This window comes from Squalius cephalus (assembly GCF_949319135.1).
Source record: "Squalius cephalus genome assembly, chromosome: 21".
Lineage (NCBI taxonomy): Eukaryota > Metazoa > Chordata > Actinopteri > Cypriniformes > Leuciscidae > Squalius > Squalius cephalus.
In genome coordinates, this window is record NC_137142.1 from 15,071,249 (window position 1) to 15,093,407 (window position 22,159).

The 22,159-nt window shown below is 36.9% G+C and overlaps 1 protein-coding gene across 3 annotated transcripts in view; it reads left to right on the plus strand.

Annotated features, from left to right (window-relative positions):
• ppp2r5eb (protein phosphatase 2, regulatory subunit B', epsilon isoform b) overlaps positions 1–22,159 on the plus strand; it is a 28,377-nt gene that overhangs the window by 4,515 nt on the left and 1,703 nt on the right. The window contains exons 1-11 of one of the 3 annotated variants that reach the window (XM_079855873.1): positions 10,297–10,455; positions 14,190–14,386; positions 16,615–16,716; positions 17,248–17,340; positions 17,439–17,569; positions 17,657–17,716; positions 20,527–20,635; positions 20,725–20,778; positions 20,876–20,926; positions 21,066–21,185; positions 21,459–21,586. In XM_079855873.1, coding sequence (XP_079711999.1) covers positions 14,261–14,386; positions 16,615–16,716; positions 17,248–17,340; positions 17,439–17,569; positions 17,657–17,716; positions 20,527–20,635; positions 20,725–20,778; positions 20,876–20,926; positions 21,066–21,185; positions 21,459–21,586 — 974 coding nt within the window. In that variant the 5' untranslated portion in view covers positions 10,297–10,455; positions 14,190–14,260. Of the gene's footprint in view, positions 1–10,296; positions 10,456–14,046; positions 14,387–16,614; positions 16,717–17,247; positions 17,341–17,438; positions 17,570–17,656; positions 17,717–20,526; positions 20,636–20,724; positions 20,779–20,875; positions 20,927–21,065; positions 21,186–21,458; positions 21,587–22,159 lie in introns of those variants that run through there. The other 2 variants (XM_079855872.1, XM_079855874.1) reach the window with 2 other exon arrangements.

Genomic DNA, 22,159 nt, shown 5'->3' on the forward strand with positions numbered 1-22,159 from the left:
TGTTTTTTTATAATAATAAAGTTATAACACTAACTTTTACAATTACGTAATCATATTTCTCCAATACTCCAATTAGTTTTTTGAAATATAAACATTTAAATGGTGGCTGTTAAGTTAACTTGGACGGATTTATTCAAACGTGCATTAAGTATTGAAGAACAATAAAAAATTATAATGAATGTGTAATGTGGTGCATATATTTATCAAAATGCTCCTTTCTAGATTTCATTTTTCTATCTGACTAAAAGTTTATGGTTACCGAATATGGTTTTTCTGCGGTAAATGTATGTGACATACGTGACATTATGTTTACAAACTGTTTTATTGACTGTTTTTCCGCAGTTGAAACATTGATTTAGCGATTACATGTGACATGATAGAGATTTAGGTAAGTTGTACTGTATTTGAACATACCCTCAGATGTTCATTCATGTTTAATTTGTGCTGTAACTGGTATTAAAGCGGTGGAGATGATCAGTTCACGTGCATTCACGTGCTGCTGCTTCTCCTGAACTGAGGCGCTACAGAGATCTGTCACTCCACATTAAACCGTGCCAAAACGGTATTTAGTTTTTGAATTTCATAATAAAATGGTCGTTATGTGAAATCTGAGACTTTGTTTCATAAAGTAACAAAGCACAAAGATTATTGGAATTTGTTGTATGGGAGGTGCACTACAATGTTCCCTTCATTCATCAACTGAAAAAAGGATAGACTAATCGATTCTTGGGTTTTAAAGGGTGTCATATGATGGTTCTAAAAAGAACATTATTTTGTGTATTTGGTTTAATGCAATGTGTTTACGTGGTTTTAGGTAAAAAAAAAAATCATTATTTTACACATACTGTACATTTATTCTTGCTTTTCTATGCCCCACCTTTCTGAAATGTGTAGATTATTACAAAGCAATCCAGTACATTGTGATTGGCGCGAATACCTTAAGCAAGTGACGGAAATGTCACGCCCCTTACCATATTTGGAACATCAGTTCCCAAAGCAATAATGACTGGGGATAATGTAAATTCAAGCCCGAATCTGATCCGCAAAATGCAGATGACCAAGCTGATCGATCAGCTTTGCTAGCGTGACTGGACCAGAACTATCAGATTTTAAGGATTTATTTCATTGGGGACATAATTACTGATTATAATCACTTATTTTTACGCATCGCGCTACTGGGAAAAAGAACACTATGTAAACATAAAACCATGTCTGCATTTGTGATTGTAGAAACGACAAGCAAGGGCTACTTTTATACTGCTCAAAACTCGCGTTTGAATAGTCAGTAGCAAATTCTTAAAATCTGAAAACATACATACAGGCTGTGAGTCAGAAGCGCCAGACTGTACTTGCAAAGAAGGAATTGCCACACTTTTTTGAATCAGCCTTTGTGCATAGCTGGCCTTGTACTCTCCCAGTTCTGGAAACAGTCCCCCGAAAAATGCGCAGCACACAGTCGAATATTAGTTGTACTGTTCTGGAACAATGTTATAAATAAGTGTAACCACTGTTTTATAATTGTGTCCTCTTTTGGAAGGCCAAACAAAGTAGTTTGGCTTTCGCAACGAAAAACACAGCGTCTTCACGACATGGCAGCGCTGGCGGCAACAATAAAACAGCGAGAATAAAAGTTACGCTTCCTTTCACTGCATATACGTTTGGGCGGTGTTATGAAACTCTGCCCCCACACACTGACGTAGATTTGTGTGGCCGTGTTTGAACGAAGCATTTTAGGACGGTGTGACTGAGCCTTAACTTCTACAAAGAATATCTCTTTAGGTTTGAGACTGAGCTTTGTAACTCTGCAGATCTTATACATACACTAACATGTATTATACATGCACTTATACATGCACTACATAACACAATAAAGAAAAAGGAAAACAAGAAATCGCATTATATGACCCCTTTAAGAATCGATATCGGTTCGTAAAAATGAGAATCGAGAAATCGATATTTTTTTGCGCAGCCCTACAAGTCAGTAAGTTAGTCAGAAGAATGCGCTAACCCTAACCCCAACACTACTTAAACCGCATTCATTAATTTTTTTAACCAACAAAGTGAAAACACAATGTAGGCTAAATAAGAGATTCATTGTACAATGAAGGAGTTTTCGTGAGAGTGCAGAATTTAGTGAGCTTGTGCTTTAGAGATTGACAGCCTTAGTGGTTATAAAGGAAAGAGCTTCTCTTGCTTTCTCTTTATTACCCAAATACCTATTCACAATCTGAATACAAATTTAGTTTAAATTTCAGGAATGTCAACTATTTAAATGTGCGATTGAATCGGAAACTCGTTCGTGTTGGTTGGTTCTAAGATGGCGGCATGTAGATGTGTCATTTTTACGATATTTTATAGTCAAGTCATCTTCATTTATATAGCGCTTTTAACAATATAGATTGTTCCAAAGTGGCTTTACAGTGATAATAGGAAATTAAAGTAACAGAGATTGTTTTGGCTTTATAGCAGCTCTAGAATAAAGTTATTGTCCAGCTAAAGTTAGTTTTATTGATTCACTTACGTCGCAACAATCATTAGTTATTAATTTGGGTGCCTTAGGAGGCCTTCACAGGGGAGAGACTAGTTGACACTTCAGGACTGCGTTGTCGTCGCGTCCAGGTCCTTCATCAGGTCTGGATACGGCGGACAGCGGTAAACCTCGAGATAAACAGAGAGACTAATATTAGCATAGACGGCATTCTTCTTATGATGTAACAAGTACATCAGGATTTATGGGAAGTGTTCCCGGTTCCAGGTGACCTAATCTATGCAGCCTAACATTGAATTATAGAAGTCTATAATGTGTTATGTGTATGCTAGGTCAAAGACATGTGTTTTTAGTCTAGCTTTGAACTGACAGAGTGTGTCTGCTTATAGCCTACTCTTTTTATACTATTTTTTTGTGTGTGTGTGTGAAGGAACTCTGAGTATTTTAGTTTTTTAATACATGAAAGTAACTTTTAATACATGAAAGACTTTTGTGTATGAGACTTTTATTACTCATTCGTGATCAATTCCATGTGTGATGAGGAGTGGAGAAAATGTAATCGGAGCAGTGAAGGGACCGTTATACTCATGTCTCTTTTTTGTCCTGAGACATTCATCAATACCTTGTATAGCTACACTTTGTTATAATCAGAGGATTTGCCAGCATGCAGAATTGAATGAATGAATGAATGAGGCATTTATATAGCGCTTTCATATGTAGCCTACTACTGTACACCCAAAGCGCTTTACAATCATATCAGGGAATCTCTCCTCAACCACCACCAGTGTGCAGCATTCACTTTGATGATGCGATTACAGCCACAGTACAACGGCGCCAGTGCGCTCACCACACACCAGCTATAGGTGGAGAGGAGAGAGAGTGATCGAGCCAATTCAGTGGATGGGGATGATTAGGAGACCAGGGTTAAACCTCTACTCTTGATGAGAAGTGCCATGGGAATTTTAATGACCACAGAGAGTCAGGACCTCGTTTTAACTTCTCATCCAAAGGATGGTGCATGTTACAGTATAGTGTCCACATCACTATACTGGGGCGTTAGGGCCCACACAGACCACATGGTGAGCACCCCCTGCTGGCCTCACTAACACCTCTTCCAGCAGCAACCTAGTTTTATCAGGAGGTTTCCTATCAGGTACTGACTGGGCTCAACCCTGCTTCACTTCAGTGGGCAACCAGTCTTGGGCTACAGGGTGATATGGCTGTGGCAATTCAGCACTGAACAAAAACCCCGGCGTTTTGAGCGGTGCGTGGATTCTAACTTAAATGCATCTGATTGGCCATTGCGGTCAAGAAATCAACACATATGTCTGTGATTGGCTAGGCTACATTGCTTAACGCTGCAAAAAGATGTTATAAATAGAAACATACAACCTTACTGATAGAGCAAGCAAAAATCTCGGACAGCTTGTCTAAGATTATTTCAGAGAGTAAAGTAACCTGTTGAAAAGCACCACTCACTCGTGGCGGCACGGCTGTTTCAGCACTTCAGCAGACACACGACCGCGCTCATGATAAGAAGCTCAAGCGCCAGGTGTGTTCTCTGCGAGACGCTCTAAACATGAATATCCATGGTTCTGATTACGTACTGCTTCTATTACTGATGGACGCACATAATCTTCAGGAACATTAACATTTCTCTGTTCTTGCTACACTTCGTTCTGCCAGTAAATGCCTCGCTCTTAATAGCTCTGCCGCCGCCATGTTTCCAAAACCTGGCCCCGCCTTGATGCAAAGATTGACAGGGCGAGATTAAGTAAGGATGCCAAATTTTTGGTTAAGATCAGTGATATTGTAATATAATCAAAGAATGTTGTAAATTATTTGGGATGTCTTATTGATAATAAATTAACAGGTGAATTTATGGCTAGAAAAGTTATGAAAATATGTAGTAGAATAAAAATTTTCGCGAGACAAGCTGATTTATTGGATGTTCATACCTTAAAGATGTTGACAGTTGGTTTGATACAGCCACATTTTGATTATGCAGATTTTTTTTGCTATAGTAGCTGTTCCATGATTATAAAAGATAAATTGCAGAAGGCTCAAAGTAAAAGAGTTGGAATATTATTAGAAGTTCATATTTGTGTAGTGAATGTTTTAAAGGGTTAGGCACGTTGTCTAGTCATGGCCTTAAGATTTTCTGCTCACCAAGACTGCATTTATTTGATGAAAAGTAGAGTAAAACAGTAATATTGTGAAATATCATTATAATTAAAAAATATATGTTTTTCTATTTTAATATATTTTAGAATGTACTTTATTCCTGTAATGGCAAAGCTGAATTTTCAGCATCATTACTCCAGTTTTCAGTTGTTCATGATCCTTCAGAAATCTTTCTAATATGCTGATTTGGTGCTCAAGAAACATTTCTTATCAATTTTGAAAACAGTTGTGCTGCTTAATATTTTGGTGGAAATCATGATACATATTTTTCCATGAAGAATTTATAGAACGACAGCATTATTTGAAATATTACCAATTGAATGTTTCCTTGCTGAATGAAAGTTAATTAACTTATAAATAAAGTTATAATAAAGTAAAAAAATACTGTCCTTTAACTTTTAAATGGTATTGTGTTTGGCAAATTAGTATACATGCTGCACACTGCAGAAATAGTAAGTGCAGTGTGATTTATTTGAACTGACTTTGTTAAACTTTTCAGGAAGATTGTAAAATGTCAGATAGTAGAGTTGTACATCTCGACTTGTCTGTGCTTGTTTAGGGTGACTACTCGTACTGTTTACAAGTGCAGATCTGACATTCTTTCCAAAATCCACTAGTGAATAATATGCAAATACTGTTGATTTCACTGTAATATTGATATGTTTCTGTTGAATCACCCTCCGTTGCTGGAGGAAACGAGACCTGCATGGTAAAACAAACAGATGCAGAGTCATATCAAATGTTTTGTCCCCCAAAGCTTGCCTGAGAATTGTGGTGCTGTTGCTGGCCGTCTCAGAATTATACAAAGAGAGATATACGTGCAGAAATCTGTCTGTTTCACAGAGAGCACAAGTGATCAGAGCTGGAGCTGGAGCTTACAGGTTTATTCAGTTGGCCAAGCTTGTTTTTGTGGAGTGTGTGTAATGGAGTGAAACGTGGGTGTGTGTGCAGTCATGTGCCTTACATTTGTCCATTGCTCTGACTTGCTTTTTCCTCTTCTTCCTTCAGAGTTAAACAAGCATCTAAACTACGACTGTTAAAGAAAAGTTTTTAATTTTGTTTACATGTCAATGTGGTGTTTTTAATATGCTTTAAGACAAACCATGTGCAAATTCATCAGTCAACACCATTGCTAGTGCTGAATATTTTCTCCTTAACTACAGTGAACCACAAAGAGTCTCAAAAACTTGGTTTGAAACGGTATCTGTTTCCTACCGTCACAAACATGTAACCAATCCCGTCAACGTGAGTGTTATAACCCGGCTTCCCTCCACTGACGTTCTATGATGTTCAAAGCGTTTGTAAGGATGTTGACTGTTAGAAGGCTGCTGTCTGCCATTAGCAACACATTATTAGCTGTTTGATAACGTAGTCAAGCTAAAGGCTAATCACATCAATTATCACTGTGTCCGACGTTGTAGAGAGTGATACATAAAACACATTACCATTCTTTCTTATACAGTGACTTTTAGACGAGCCTGTCTAATTCGCTCTTCCTCTTCTTCTTCTGAATCAGTTTCTGGTTCAAACATATATGTAATTTTTATCAGCAAATTATTGACCGCAGAGGGTCTTTAATAGAAAACAAGTAATAGAAATATATATAGAAGTAATCATAAAAAGCACTGCTTTGAGTCAGTTTTCTACGTACAATATGATGTGTTTATCATGACTTGACAACAGTAGTTACATTTAATTATCAAATTAAAAATTGTGATTGTGCAGCCCTGTCAGAACTGCAATGTAGCTCGTTTTCACTGCTGCAAAGTCAAACGTGGTTTGTTTAAAGAGACTGACTTATTTGACCAAATAACCTTTGAGTCCATATCAGTGGGTCCAGTGGTCAAACAGGTTGATTTAGTATTTGTAGAGTGCGTCTGAGTGGCTGTTGCCGAGGTAACCGCCCTCCCACAGAGGCTTTCTCTGTTTACCTCTCGTCATAAATGAATGCAAAATACGATCGTTCTCTCGCCAGAACAGACAACAACACTGTTGTCAGACCTCACCTGTTTCATGTCAGACTGTCACTACATTGCCTAGGGATAACACTTGTGATGCGTTATTAAAGTTATTGGCTTCAGATAAATCTATTCATTTATGGTAGAAGGAGTGTCTAAAAGCATTTCCAATGACCTTTGCCCCCTGCAGAATGCTCAGTAAGGATTATGGGAAGGGATCAAAGCATCTCACTCACTCCAGGGGTCGCTCCTTCAAAGGTCACAGAGATGGTGTGTGTCGTGAGTTATGTGATGGGCTAATGCAGTAATGCTTTAGTAAAGATGAGGTTCGTGGTAGCCTAGCAACAGTCATGTGCATGAGGACAACAATAATCAATCATGAAATATAATAATCTGGCTTATCCAATAAGTATAGAGTTTGAGATTGCAAGGTAGCCAAAATATGTGTCTTTACATAATGTTTTGTTGCTGTACATTGGAAGTTGATGTGTATTTGTTAAATAATGTGTTATTAATAATGTTTAATGCATATTGAAAAAAAAATCAAATTATGTCAATTTTTCAACTAGACAGGGTACAGAGCTGTTACAGTGATCCAAGTCCATATAGAAAGTAGTAGGGCTGTGCCCTGATAGTTGACTGAACGTTAGTCGACGAGAAGATGCTTGGTCGACTAAATTTTTAATTAGTCGGTTAGTTGCTGAAAAAAAACTTCACATGAATTGGCGAAGTCACACAGTGACAGATACTGAACATATCTGGTCCACGCGGCAAGATGTCGAGCAGAAAATCCAAAGAATGACCACAAAAAGAAGTGTGACCTCAAACATGACTTATTATACACGTTAGTAGAAGTCTAACGTTAGCTAATAACCACTTTACATGGCTTGATCTAATGTGGATAAACGTGCACCAATATTAGGCGCATTTCTAAGTGTTTTTGCGGATTGTTTAAGTTAAATCAGTACCACGCTTACCACACAACATGTTTAACTTGATTTCCACGTCTGTGCCATCACCACACATTTTCTCAAAGGCTGGCGTCACTCGTGTTCCTTTCTCATAATATGCAAAGATTAAAATCAGAGTAAAAAAATAGAGAGGGTTAGTCAGGTAGGCTGTTGCCTAATTGTCCATATTGTTTTAGTGTTTCTTCAGTTTGAAAAACTGAGTTTTCATTCAGTGTTAAAGGCTATACTTGTCCGTCGGGGCCGGCCCTAAGTGCCACTCACTCACAATCCGTAAGTAGAGAGGGAACATGCATCAGTAAGTGTTGAAGGATGCAAATCTAGGGCTGTTCATTTGCAGAATATCAAGTTGATCTCTAAAACATTTCAGTAGTAAATCTCTCCAACTTCAAGTGTTACTGTGTGACTCAAAAAAGCTGAACATTTCAGACAGTCACTGGTCTTTTTGGGCTAATTTTATGCCAGCCATGCAGACTATTAAACGTTTGGTGTTCTGTGATGTATTCTACATTGGGCTGCTGATTTGTCATCAAGATAATGTTATCTAGCTGGCTGAAGTAGATGAGGGTTTGTCAAATTTGCAAAAATTAGTCTTGAAAGTCTGAGGAAGAATGCGTTGACTACTACATTCTGATGTTTTGCATAGTTATTTATGGACATTATAGCCATATAATTTTCCACTTTTTTTGTAAAGAGAATTTGTAGCAAGTATAAAAATGCATTGCTAAAAATTGAGCCATTCTGATGTGTCAGTGATAAAAAGGAATAAGTCACCCAAAAATGAATATTCTGTCATCATTTACTCACCCTCATGTCATTCTAAACCTGTACTTATTTATTTATTTCTTCTGCGGGACACAAAATATATATTTTTTTTTAAAGAATGCAGGTGGTAACCAAACCAAAATGACATGAGGGTGAGTAAATGATGACAACATTTACGTTTTTGTGTAAACTGTTCCTTTAAGAAATGAACAATGAAAATAATCATGAAGGGGGAAAGAACAAAAGCAAGTCAGACAGCAGCAGATCATGTAAAATGGCATGTCGTTTGGATAAAGCTATCAAACAGTAGATGGCACTGTCATCACTTTGCTTTCCTAAAGAGATTTGCAGCTTTTAAAGGCATTGAGTGATGTGGTGTGTCGCACTTAGTGTTTAGTCCACTCACTTCCTCTTATCTGTCAACACTGGACCTTTAGAAAAGAATTGAGGACTTTACCTATTAGTTTCAACACTTGTTGATTCTTTGTTGAGTCTATGTTGACTAGTCACAGATCATGATCACAGGTCGGTAAAATTTTAAAGTCTATGCTCACCAAGTCTTATGATCACCAAGGCTGCATTTAAATGATAGAAAATGCAGTAAAAACAGTAATAGTGTTTAAATTATTACAATTCAAAATAACTTTTCTATTGTAATATATTTTGAAACTTAATTTATTCTTGTGATGGCAAAGCTGAATTTTCAGCATCATTACTCCAGTCTTCAGTGACACATGATCTTTCAGATATCCTTCTAATATGATGATTTGGTGATCAAGAAACATTTCTTTTTATTATCAATGTTGAAAACAATGGAACCTGTGAAACTTTTTTTGGGGATTCTTTGATGAATATAGTTGAAAGGAACAGCTTTTATTTGAAATGGAATATATTGGGACGCCCTCCGGCATCGAGTATGAATGAAACAAATTACATGTGAGAGTTTAGCGCTCCATAATGCTCACATTGCCCTATTTTGGGTAAAAATAGAAAAAAATACTCTCTAAAGATGTTTGGAATAAACGTACAATATATATTTGCACGGCAGCTGCACGCTGTGTGTGACTGATTGTGTTTTATTACATGTGCAATCAGCATTAATGTGCAATACTGACACCTACTGTACGTTGGGATGTCAACCAGATACTAGCGATGGAGAATTTATGTGCCATTTTATCATACTGTACGTGTACTATTCATTTGAAATATTACGGTTATCGCCGATACTGGTATATTGTGACACCTCTAATTAAAACAATAACTTTATTTCATTTTTAAAATAGCAGTTATCGTCAATACCGGTATATTGTGACACTATATTACTTTTGATCAATTTCATGCATCCTTGCTTAATAAAAGTATTAATTAAAAAAAAGAAATTTTTTGGGTGGACAAACTTTTGGGTGGTTCTGTACAAACTGCCTGAGACTCAAACCAACAAACCAAATGTTGTCCGGTGAACATAAACTATAAGTGAGTGGGATGTGACAACACAAGCAGCATCAATAGCGATATGCAAGCTTTTGTTTCTCAGCTGCGTGGGACACTTTCTCCAGCTGGCCGTCAAACTGCTGATGCTGCGCGACATGTCATTTTACATGAGGTAAACAGTGCTTCACCAACAAGTTGACTACTTTTCTCCATGACTAGTTAGTAAAAATGAGAAATAATATATACTTCATAGGAAGTAGATGTTTTTTTAATTATAAACTGTCTTTAGCAGTTATTGAGTCTCAGTCTGTGTGGTCTGTTTCTTGTGTTATTGAGCCACGTGTTCTGGCTGCCATAGATACATTTCCAGCCCAACGAGTTGTCCAACAGCGAGGCCTGTAAAGTCCAACACACGCAGACAAGTCATCATGGTCTGCGCTGTGCTTCTGACCTTGTGGGCTTGAGTTTAAAACGAGGAAGGCAGAAAATAGAACGTTAGACACAGTCCGTGTTTCCGTGGGCTCAGCTCCGACACCTGATCTCATGGGTTCCTCTGTGGAGCTCTAGCTCTGTGCACTGTACACATAACACACACACACGAGGCTTGCAAACAGTCACCTGTGATTTTACTTTTTTAAATCCTTTCCTTGGAGCGAACGAGGTGAGTGAGTGATGGAGAAGCGAGGGTGGTCATGGTGTATTTTTGTCATTCTGTTGATGTCTGTCGTTAAGCATGTTGTTTGGTGTTTTGGGGGCTGAATGTAACTCTATGTGATTAGAACCAGCTATCCAGGAGTGTCACTTCAGCTTGCTCAATCTGTTGTAGTTGTGTTGCTATAGCGTTGCCCTGTCTGACTGCACTCAAAAATGAAAATACTGCCCATTTCATAAACGAATCACTCTGGTGTATAGTCCTTCTAATTGGAAAAATAATTTGGGATTTAGTAGTTTACTCAATTATTTACCCGATAAGACCATACTTCTTCGATATCCTTGTGCTTTGCATGTTTGTGCATTATAATCATAAATGGCGCCAACCAATATTGGTTATTGGTCAGTAATAGCAATTATATTTATTAATTGTTTTTTTACTTAAATCTGTTGATTTCTTATATGGCCGATATTGCATATTTAATTGTGTTTTCATTGTTAATTTTCTCTATTTGTCAATTTAGTTTTTACCTTATTACATTTGCCTTCAGCTAATGCTCATTTAAAGTTCTTTTTAAAAACACTAATAATTTAATAACACTGTTTAATAGTAATACTTGGCAAACCTCAAAATGAATATCTATTTTTCAAACCGTACTACTATAATGTTGTAATGCCTAAATTCAGTTGTAACATTTTATAACAATTAAATTTATTCATTTAGATAATACAATTTATACTTATTATCTGCCATTTATCTATTATCAGCCTTAACTGAAAATGTTCAGCTTTTTGTAATGGCCAAAACGTTAAAATCTGTGCATCACTACAACCAAGTTAACATTTTTTGTAACTGCAGACTTGCTGTTTCATGCCCAAGTGAAAAAGACCCTTTAGATTCAGGGAACTGTGTGTGTGCGTGCGCACGTTTGCATTAAATACATACAGTACATTTCCTTCTCAGTCTCTGGCTCTGTAAAAGTCACCTGTCGGAACAACTCATGCACACACTCTCTTGCACATGCATTACTTCTGTGCAAGTAACTAGACACACAACTTTGTAACCAGCACACTCACTCTCTCTCTCTCTCTCTCTCTCTCTCTCTCTCTCTCTCTCTCTCTCTCTCTCTCTCTCTCTCTCTCTCTGTGCATTTTAAAACAAACAAACAGTCTCTCTAATGTAATCCAAGACCACCATTCCATCGAAGTGGGGGTTTTCCCCACCCAGGTTTTTAAAGTGTGTGTGTGTATGTGTGTTGTACAGCAGCACGAGGCGTCACCTTATATGAATGTGTCCCTGCATCTTGGAGATCTGTTTCTCTTTAATGTCTCAGAAGACCTCACTGCACACTTTCTGTTTAGTTTATTACGCTTCAGACCTTTTACTAAAGCGTATCTTTAATATCTCAAAACCTTTTGCTTTGTGGACTGACCGACTGTTAAACGAACAGGCAATCAATCTGGACACACATGGAAAATAACTGCAAGTGATTGAATCACCTGAGCCAAAATGACTGTCATTATGAGTGTGTCTAAATTAAGCAATGGTGCAGATGTCTTTCCTCTAGATGTGAGACATTTACAGAAAACGGCTCATCTGAATATTCTCTGCTTTTCTTGACTTCTGCTCTTCTGGTTGTTCAGGTTTAAATGCAACATTCTGTGGACCCGGTGTTGTTTTTCATAGAGCAAGTTGATCTGTCAAAATTCTGTATTGGTTCTGTATTTTCATTTAAAGTTGTGCAGTCTTGCACATCATTTTGTAGAAGCCATTTGCTTGTTATATGGTAAAGATCTCATGATGTCAAAATTGGAGTTTTGTGGCTATTATTCCATGACTAGATTGAGAATTGAGACTGCTTCCTACATGCTGCACAATTATACCTGTATACAATGTGAAACATAAGGCATTATGCAACAATAGATATTTAAAACAATTGTAAGGCACATGATCTTAATTACATTGCATGTTTAACTCAGTGATTGGTGTCCAGCTATCATCTTTTGATCCTTTAATCCAAGTTTGTATGAAATATCACATCTCTTAGCTTTTCAAATAGCGGACCGCGGTTTGGTTCCTATATATATAACTATATTGGAACTATATATAACTATTAGTGCTGTCAGTCGATTAAAAAACTTTTTTGTACAGTGGCTAAATCTGCAGGATAACGTATAATGAGGTGGGTGAACAGGTTGGTGGTTTTGCCCCCTTTCGCGCTCACTGTTGATCGGAAAAAGTCTTTTCATTTTCGCAGAATTCAAAAAACTTTTTCTGTATTTAATCACGATTAACCGCCCTTACATTAAAGTTTTTAATATATTTTTATGTTGTAATACTTTCACATTTAATGTCCAAAATGATGTAGCAACAACATACAGTAGGCTATATTTTAAATGTGTTTATTGGCATCTTTTTACTAAGCACTATGAATGAAGGCCAGTATCACTGATACCAATACTGATGTCTCTATTACAAGTAGTTTAATTTAGCCATTAATTATAGCCATTCAACATTACAGTATAATTGAAAGCTATCGATTATAACATTTATTGGATTTAAAAAAAAGTAACAACATTTAATTTAAGAGAACTTAAAACAATCTTCACATACTGTAAGCCTATTGTAATAAATGTCACATTTAGCTGTGCCTTTAATATATCAGGGCTCAAGTTTTTATTATTATTATTATTTTCAGGCGGTACGGTTCAAATTTTTTCCTGCCCAGCTAAAATGCAGTTTTTTTTACCCATGTAACAGTGCTTTAAGATTAAGGAGGTCTAACTGGAAATATACAGAAATTGAATAAAGTTATCAAACACTTCACAGTCTTCACTGCATAAATTATAAATTAAATATAGATTAATCCTTATTAAAGCTACAAAAGTTATTCAGTCAAGAGCAGTGAGTGATTTTCTCAGATTTTTTTGTTATTTTATTAACACTTCTCACAGACAGCAGCAGGTTTATTAGGCTGCTGTCACTTTGACATGACGCGGATCTGACAAACACAATTCTTTGCGTTCATTTAACTATTTTTAACTCATTTAAGGCTGTGCTTACGAGGATACTCAACAAAACTGGAATTTGCATCATTTTGTGTGTTTCTGTCCATTCAAGTACGCAAGAGAACTAAATGTTCTATAGGAAATACATCATCTCAGTGAGGGAAACTGCTCATCCAACAATTTCATGGAGTGTTTTTATTGTCATTGCTAAATGATGGTGATGGTTCAAATGCTGTCTGTCAGGTGGTACTGACCCAACTAACCCAACCAAACTAGTGGGTCCAATTCTCAAACCACAGCTCTGAAGTGCTTCTAAATCAGCATTCTGCCATCATGTGTGCGGTTATGTCAGCAAATTGGTTTTGAACTCTGGGAAGTTTAGGCTTCTCGCCCTTCCTTTTCTGCTCACTGATTAGTTTACATATCTGAGTCCTGGATAATGGAAAACTGCCTATTGTGACGTCTGATGACTGACCTGGTGTAATCCTCACATCCTCAAATCTTTTCCTCTATTCATTAAATAGAAATGGGATCTTTTGTCTTGTCTGGCATGTTTAATAAGTTTGCACACTAAAATGATTCCCCTTATTAGCTTTTCTCTCAGGCATTATCCGAGTCAGGTGGTGCTTGTATGGAAGTACACCCTGAACCTTTTATCGTGAAGAGAAGTTTCAGCAGGGCATTTTTGAACCTTTTTTTCATGTTTCTCATGTGTGTGTGTTTGTTTGCGCGCAGACGTCTCTGCTCAGGAGCAGCCGGAGTTGTTCCTGAAGAAACTTCAGCAGTGTTGTGCTGTCTTTGATTTCATGGACACTCTCTCAGACCTGAAGATGAAAGAATACAAGCGCTCAACCCTCAATGAGCTCGTCGATTATGTCACAGTCAGCCGAGGATACCTCACAGAACAGGCCTACCCAGAGGTCGTCAAAATGGTGAGTGAAAAAGTCACCTGAACATGCATCGTCTATCTGTGGACAGGATTCATACATTTACCTAAATGGTATAATCTGACTTGGGATTTCAATAATCAGTCAGAAAGTCAGACTTTTGACAATGGACATGAAATCTGGTCAGTTGAAACTTATTCTGGCTGCTCATTTAGGAATGAGCCATCTGGCTTGCTCTTGTTTATGTACAGGAACACTACCTCTCAAAAGTTTGGGGTTGGTAAGATTTTTTTGAAAGATGTTTTTAAAGATGCCTTTGTGCTCACTGCATTGATTTGATCAAAATTACTGTTAAAATATTTAAAATAACTTTAACAATTTATTTTGATATTCTGTTATAAAAATTCTAAAATGTGATTTATTCCTGTGAGGGCAAAGCTGAATTTTCAGCATCATTACTCCAGTCTTCAGTGTCACATGATCCTTCAGAAATCATTCTAATATGATGATTTGGTGATCAATAAACATTTCTTATTATTATTATCAATGTTGAGAACTGTTGCACTGCTGCAATTTTTTTCAGGATTCTTTCATGAGCAAAGTTCAAAAGAACAACATTTATTTAAAATAGACATTTTTTGTAACATTTTAAATGTCCATTTAATGCATACTTTCTGCATTAAAGTATTAATTTCTTTGAAAAAAATCTTACTGACCCCAACATTTTTAATGGTAGAATAAGTCTGAAGTCAGTGATACCACAATAATAGACTGGCATGCAGCAGAATTTGTTCATAAGACATGAAATTTCTCAGAATTTTTCATCTGTTCAAAAGCTGTAAATTAGGATTTTTTTTAAGACATTATACTACATTATAACTTTTACCATGTTGACTAATACATCACAAACCTGTGCACACTGATTCCCAGAAGTTGCACAATCAATTTGATTGGAGCGGTGAGATTTTAAGAATCCTTGTCTTTTTGTGTGAAATATGCATCAGATGGTCATTGAATGGTCTGTAATATTTGATTTAGAAGTTTTAATCAAATTAAAGGGTACCTATTATGCCCCTTTTCACAAGATGTAAAATAAGTCTCTGATGTCTTCAGAGTGTGTATGTGAAGGTTTAGCTCAAAATACCCAACAGATCATTTTTTTCAGCATGTTTAAATTGTCACTTTTTGGGGCTCAGAAAAACGCACCGTTTTAGTGTGTATCCCTTTAAATGCAAATGAGCTGCTGCTGCCGGCCCAGAGGGCGGAGCCTCATGAGCTCACGCTCAGTGTCAGGACAATCTCATCTGATAATATCAAAACAGAAACTCTCAGTAGTGGTGTTCATTTCGACCCAGAGTCGGACAATAATGCCCACAGAGCCAGAGAATATATACTGTATGGAGATAGAACAGATATAGTCTAGTTTAATTACGATTATAATTTATTTTTCATCTTGCTTTTATTCACTATTAGTACATGCCTGTTGTAGCGGACCGTGTCCTAATGATGGCCAAAAATATACTGACGAGTTCAGTGAAGTTTATTGTACATCACACAAAATATGAAGCGTTAGTTTTACTCCAGAGAATCTCTGTAAGAGCTGAATAAACACAGTATAAGAAGTGCGCATTCAAATCTTATCCATAAACAATCTCTCTCTCCCTTTCATTATCATTATTTCATTTCATTACATTTATGTTCAAACGCCATGTAAAAGTGAATTTTGCGTAATAGGTGCCTTTTAAAGGTGCACTGTGTAGTTTTTAGCGGCATCTAGTGGTAAGGTTGCGAATTGCAACCAACAGAAGTTACGGTGGCCGACAGGAAAAGATGTCGTGGTCTGAGACAGCAGAGAGTAGCCAGTTAAGCAATGATGTTTCTTTACAAAGATAAATGAAGAAATTAGGTTTCTTAATTATTCAGTAAAACGATGTTGTTGCGCATATTATTGTTGATTGTGTCAGTGTTTTATTCACTGACTTTAACTAGCTTTTTTGCACGAAGAACAACATAGTGACGAAACGCGTTTGTCCATTCAGGGCTACTGTAGAAACATGTTGGCGCAAAATGGCTATTTCAATGTAAATGTAGATAGAAATGGCTCATTCTTAGGTAATAAAAACATAACGGTTAATTATGTAAGGTCTTTATACACCACTCAAAACATAGTTATGTACATATTGCATTTCTGTCAACAGATCCCTAAATATTACACAAATGCACCTTTGAGTTCAGTTTTTCCATGTCTTATGTTACATCTCTCTCTTTCTCAGGTGTCCTATAATATATTCCGAACTCTTCCGCCCAGTGACAGTAATGAGTTTGACCCAGAGGAGGATGAACCCACTCTAGAGGCCTCGTGGCCACATTTACAGGTGTGTGTATGTGTGTGTGTTTCTATGCGGTGGAGGTTCTTGAGAATATTATTGTGTACTTTGGTCCCTTTCTCCTTGTGTAGAGCTCCTGTCTGTTTTATTTGTATTAGCTTGTTTGTCTGTGTGTATTTTCGAGGGTTTGTACACACACTCTGACCCTCTGTGTGTGTGTGTGTGTACTCACTGTATGCTTCCAGGACTCCTTTAGAAATGAGATGCATATCTCAAGGAGAATCTTCCTGGTAAAACTTTTCTCTTTCATATCGTTATTAATCCCTGCTTCCTCGTCTGGAAAAAAAAATCCAATATTGACAGTCACATTCCCAGATTTGCTCCTTGTCCTTTTTTTCTTCCAACCTCTTATAATGGCAAAGACCACTGGTGGCAGTAGCAGTGTGTGCTGTGACTGTGTGACCTCAGTCGAACCATAACCTTTGACCTTTTCATTTTCTCTGCGTTTCTCTGCATGCATGCTGAGTTCAAAGAACTCCCCCAAATAACACAAACTCTCTCTCTCTTTTCTCTTCTCAGCTGGTGTATGAGTTCTTCATTCGCTTTTTGGAGAGTCAGGAGTTTCAACCCAGCATTGCCAAAAAGTACATAGACCAGAAATTTGTCTTACAGGTGAGGATGTTCTTTTTTAAAAAATCTCCTCAATTCCTTTTTTTCTCAGTAACATTTGTTCATCTTTTTTTTTTTTTGTCCATCTGTTGTCCTGTCAGCTGCTGGAGTTGTTCGACAGCGAGGACCCGCGGGAGAGAGATTACCTGAAGACAGTCTTACACAGAATCTACGGAAAATTCCTGGGACTGAGAGCTTTTATACGAAAACAAATTAATAATATTTTTCTACGGTGAGGGATCTAATATGACAATTTACATTATATTTGCACATGCAGGAATAAAGCGCAACCATTCATCTCTGTGTCTCTCATTCATAGTTTTGTTTATGAAACTGAGCACTTCAATGGAGTCGCAGAATTGTTGGAGATTTTGGGCAGGTGAGTTGTACTTTTTTGTTACTTTTTCAGTCACAATGTAAAAGAAGTAATTACAGATCATTTCTTCTGTATCGTAAATGGATTATTGAAAAAGAAACCATGTTAGGCTATCCGTCTATCCATCAGTTGTTAATTGGCTGGAGGCAGATTGGAATGCAAGCTTGCAGTCAATAGAGGGTATGTGTGTGTCTGCATGACGTCACCGTCGACCGGAGAGACTGCGGTTACGCCCACTGAGTGGCAAAAAGACTGAGCGGCAGCATTGGTTTTCAGCGCGAATGCCACGTGAACACACAAAACACAACTAAAACGGGAAAGAGCTTTGAGATTGACTGTATAGATAGAATTGACAAGAAATCTTAGGTATATTTTTACAGACTTCCGAAAGCTACAGAAAAGAGAAGCAAATGAATCGTTGCAATTCATAGAAACATCTGGACTCCACGCAGCGAAAGGTGGATTTGCAGTTATCATTTTGTATCAATATGCTGAATTTTGGGGTAAAATCATACCCTATATATTGTATTGACAACTCATCAATTAAATATTTTCCATCGTATATTCTGCATAATTGGATATTTTTAAATAAACACTGACAAAAAACGATTCAAGTTTTAGAGCTAGACTATATGATGTTATATGATATATAACATTGATATAAGTGATCATCTGGATTTAGACCTACCTATATTGTATTTTAAGCGTTCACAGGTAAATTTGCTTTATGTATTTCCCTGGCATCAAAATCAGACACATATAAATGTCAGGAAACGATTCCTGGCTGCATGTCAATATCCATGGATCACTGGAACTTTTGTTAGATGTAAGGAACACTATATCGAGTCCAGTCTTCAGTTTAAATTGATAATTGTTCATTTTACTCGCATTTTCGCAGTTTCCCCTATTAAATCCAGTCAAGCAGCAGCTCTTTTGCCACTCAGTCCGGCTGAGGGGACGTGTTCCGGCGGGAAAGTTACATCAATGCATACCCTCTATTGTAAGATAGGGGCAGGATTTAAGCAAATGATTGGTGAAATCTGGCATACCAGAGAGAAGTATGATGTATTACATCGGCCCAGTTGTTTAAAAAGTTTAATCTGGATCAGATTTATCTAGATTTGGAAATCCCATGTTTTGCTATCCAGGATCAAGTAATCCATCTTATTTTTGCGCTGGTTTTTCAAAGCAAGATAGGTTTGGATCATGCTGATCCACATGCACAATTTTTCAGATTACCAAATCTAGATTAGCAGTGCTCCAAACACATTTCACAAAGAGAAAGAATACAACATAAACAAACAAACATTCCCGTCCATTTGAAATTTTCTTTAAACAATCAGACCCCTACGGAGGCACAAAAGGGACATGTTGGGGCAAAATATATGACATGGGAGATCTCATCTCTTGCAAAAGTTTTGCGTTCCCCCAAGAAACTCTGCATTCACTCTCAAAACTTGAGTTCTTTGCAGAGTTTCTTGTGGGAACGCAAAACATTTGCGAGAGAACACTTAAAGCATTAAAATAATTGTTTTCTTCCATCTCATATTTTTCCTTTCAGAGTTTCCATAGCCCCTCATATGACCCACAACAAAAACAAGCAAATAAATATTCAATAAGGGATGCAATTGTTGTAGTGATTAAAAAAACACCAACAATTAAATATATTATTTTTGATAATGACATCTGTTTGATCTTAATCAAAGATATCCCAATCTTACTAAAACGTTTTGAACAACACAAACTTGAACAAAACAAGATTAGATTTTGTGATCTAATCTGATTTCAGAATCCTTTTTGTCTTTTGAATAACCCATTTTCAAGTTTTGATCCAATCGGTTAGCCGAAATCCGATCCGAATACTTTTGAACAACTGGGCCCAGAAGATTGAGTTATGGCATTTTGACTAAAAATATGGTCAAAACCTTTTTTAAGATCATTAAGATGCATTTAGTAAATAGACAGGGTTCATTTCTATTTTATGCTGACTTTTATCTTAAAGCGGTACTGTTGTGTTTTTGTTTTTAGAATTAGTAGACCTCATTATTAGGGTTTTCATGGGTTAGTTTTTTTTAACTGCTAGCCTTGCATGCATGGTCATTTACACGTTTAATTGATTTTTATTTAAATTAATCAAGTTAATAATATCTATAAGGATATGCCACCAATTATGGTTAATATTTGTATACTTTGGATAGGGTTGGATAGATAGTATTGGAAATACTAAATAGGGTTAGTATTTGTATGTGTTGTGTATGCAATCAGTGTTGTGATTGTTTTGTATGCAATTTCAGTCATATAACATAATTAAATAATTGCAGTTAACTAACAGCTGGGATTTTCTTTTACATGAGATACGAGTTATTCTTGGTCACCTCAACATGTATGTCTTAGAGGGATGGTTCATCTGAAAATAAAAAGTATTTTATTTACCGTCATGTTATTGTAAAACCACATGACGAGCAGAAGTTTCCATACAGTAAAAGCATACAGTCTCCAGGGGCTCCATAAAAATAGTCCATACTCATGTGATTGTTCTAAGTCTTGGCCAGACAAAAGCTTTTTGTGAGGAACAGGCTGTAATTAAATTGTTATGCACTAAAGATCTTGACATCCGCTGCAGCTTTTGTCAAACTTGAGAACTGAAAGGTTATTGCACAGTCTTCTCAGGAATTTCCCTCAAATATGATTAAATTGGCAGAAAACCCCTGAAGATTAAATGACTCTGTTTTGCATTGTACTGACTGGAGGGGTAAATTCAGGGTTACCCAATCAGAATTCTGTTAGTGAAAGTTGTGTTTGTCTCCTGTCAGCATCATCAATGGCTTCGCTCTGCCGCTGAAGGCCGAGCACAAACAGTTTTTGGTGAAAGTTTTGATTCCTCTTCACACCGTCAGGAGCCTCTCGCTTTTTCACGCACAGGTACCAGTGCCCATGCGTTTTAAAACATTCAGATGAGTTTACTTCCTGCAGTCTTGATCCTGTCAATGAAACGACTGTTGTTTTCACAGCTGGCGTATTGTATTGTACAGTTCCTAGAGAAAGACCCAGCGTTAACAGAACCAGTAAGTGCAGTAAACGTACAAAGCCTTTCACTGATCATCTCTCTTTTTTTAAGTCCATTTATTTAACCAGTCTCATGTTTTCCTCTCCTTTTAACAGGTTATCAGAGGTCTGCTGAAATTCTGGCCTAAAACTTGCAGTCAGAAAGAGGTGAGCTGAATAGAGCTAATTCACAGCAGGAGGTTGATCGGTCATGATTTCAGGACAGTGGAAGTGTTGATGACGATAGGATGCATTCACTGTTGTTCTTCATACACTGCTCTGATTGTCTGCATTGATGTGTGTGTAGGTCATGTACCTAGGAGAGTTGGAGGAGATTCTGGATGTGATTGAGCCCACGCAGTTTGTGAAGATCCAGGAGCCTCTTTTCAAACAGATCTCTAGATGTGTCTCCAGCCCTCATTTTCAGGTCTGCACAAACCCACTTTTGTCCAAGACTAAATTAAACTGGTCCAAATATAATTATGTTGCCAGAAATTAGCTCTTTAATAAACATTTTTAGTTTTTTTTCCTGATATTTCACAACAGATCAGTTCTCACCACAATTTTACCAGGTTGTCTTATGGAGTTGTCTGTATCAAAATGTTTATAAATGCATGTAGCAATTGCTCGCATCAAGATGCTAAATCAATTCCACATCATATTATTGGCTTAGACTCCAGGTGTTTCTATGTGTGTCCAGGTGGCTGAGAGAGCTCTGTACTACTGGAATAATGAGTACATCATGAGTCTGATTGAGGAAAACTCCAACGTGATTCTTCCCATAATGTTCACAAGTCTGTACCGGATCTCCAAAGAACACTGGAACCCGTGAGTCAAAGCCACGCTCTTCTGATGTTATTTAACACCAACATTGGCAGTCTGTGAGACTTTCAAGAGTTCATTGGAGCCTCTCTTGTCCTAATCACTTTCCCTGCATTTTCCTCAATTTCCAAACTCTCTCAGGACACTGTTATTTAATTAATAAAATAATTATGTTTTAAATAATAAAAAATAAGCACTTTTTCCACACATTGCTTTTGGGATATTGGGACATTGCTTATGTGGTTCCTTTATTTCTAGAAGTTAATTTAATTTAGTTTGTTTTATGTGAAAGTGGCTATACTCACTACTGTATACTTGTTTCTGCCACAGAATAAAAAACTAAAAAAGGTAATTGCGACTTTTTATCTCACAATTCTGACTTTTTATCTCAGAATTGCGTGATATAAAGTCGCAATTACAAAATATAAAGTCAGAATTGCGCGATAAAGTCAGAATTGTGAGACTCACATAAACTCGCAAATCTGAGGAAAAAAGTCAGTCTTTTTTTCTTTAGCAATTGCCAGTTTATATTTCACAATTCTAAGAAAATATGTCAGAATTGTGTGATATAGTCGCAAT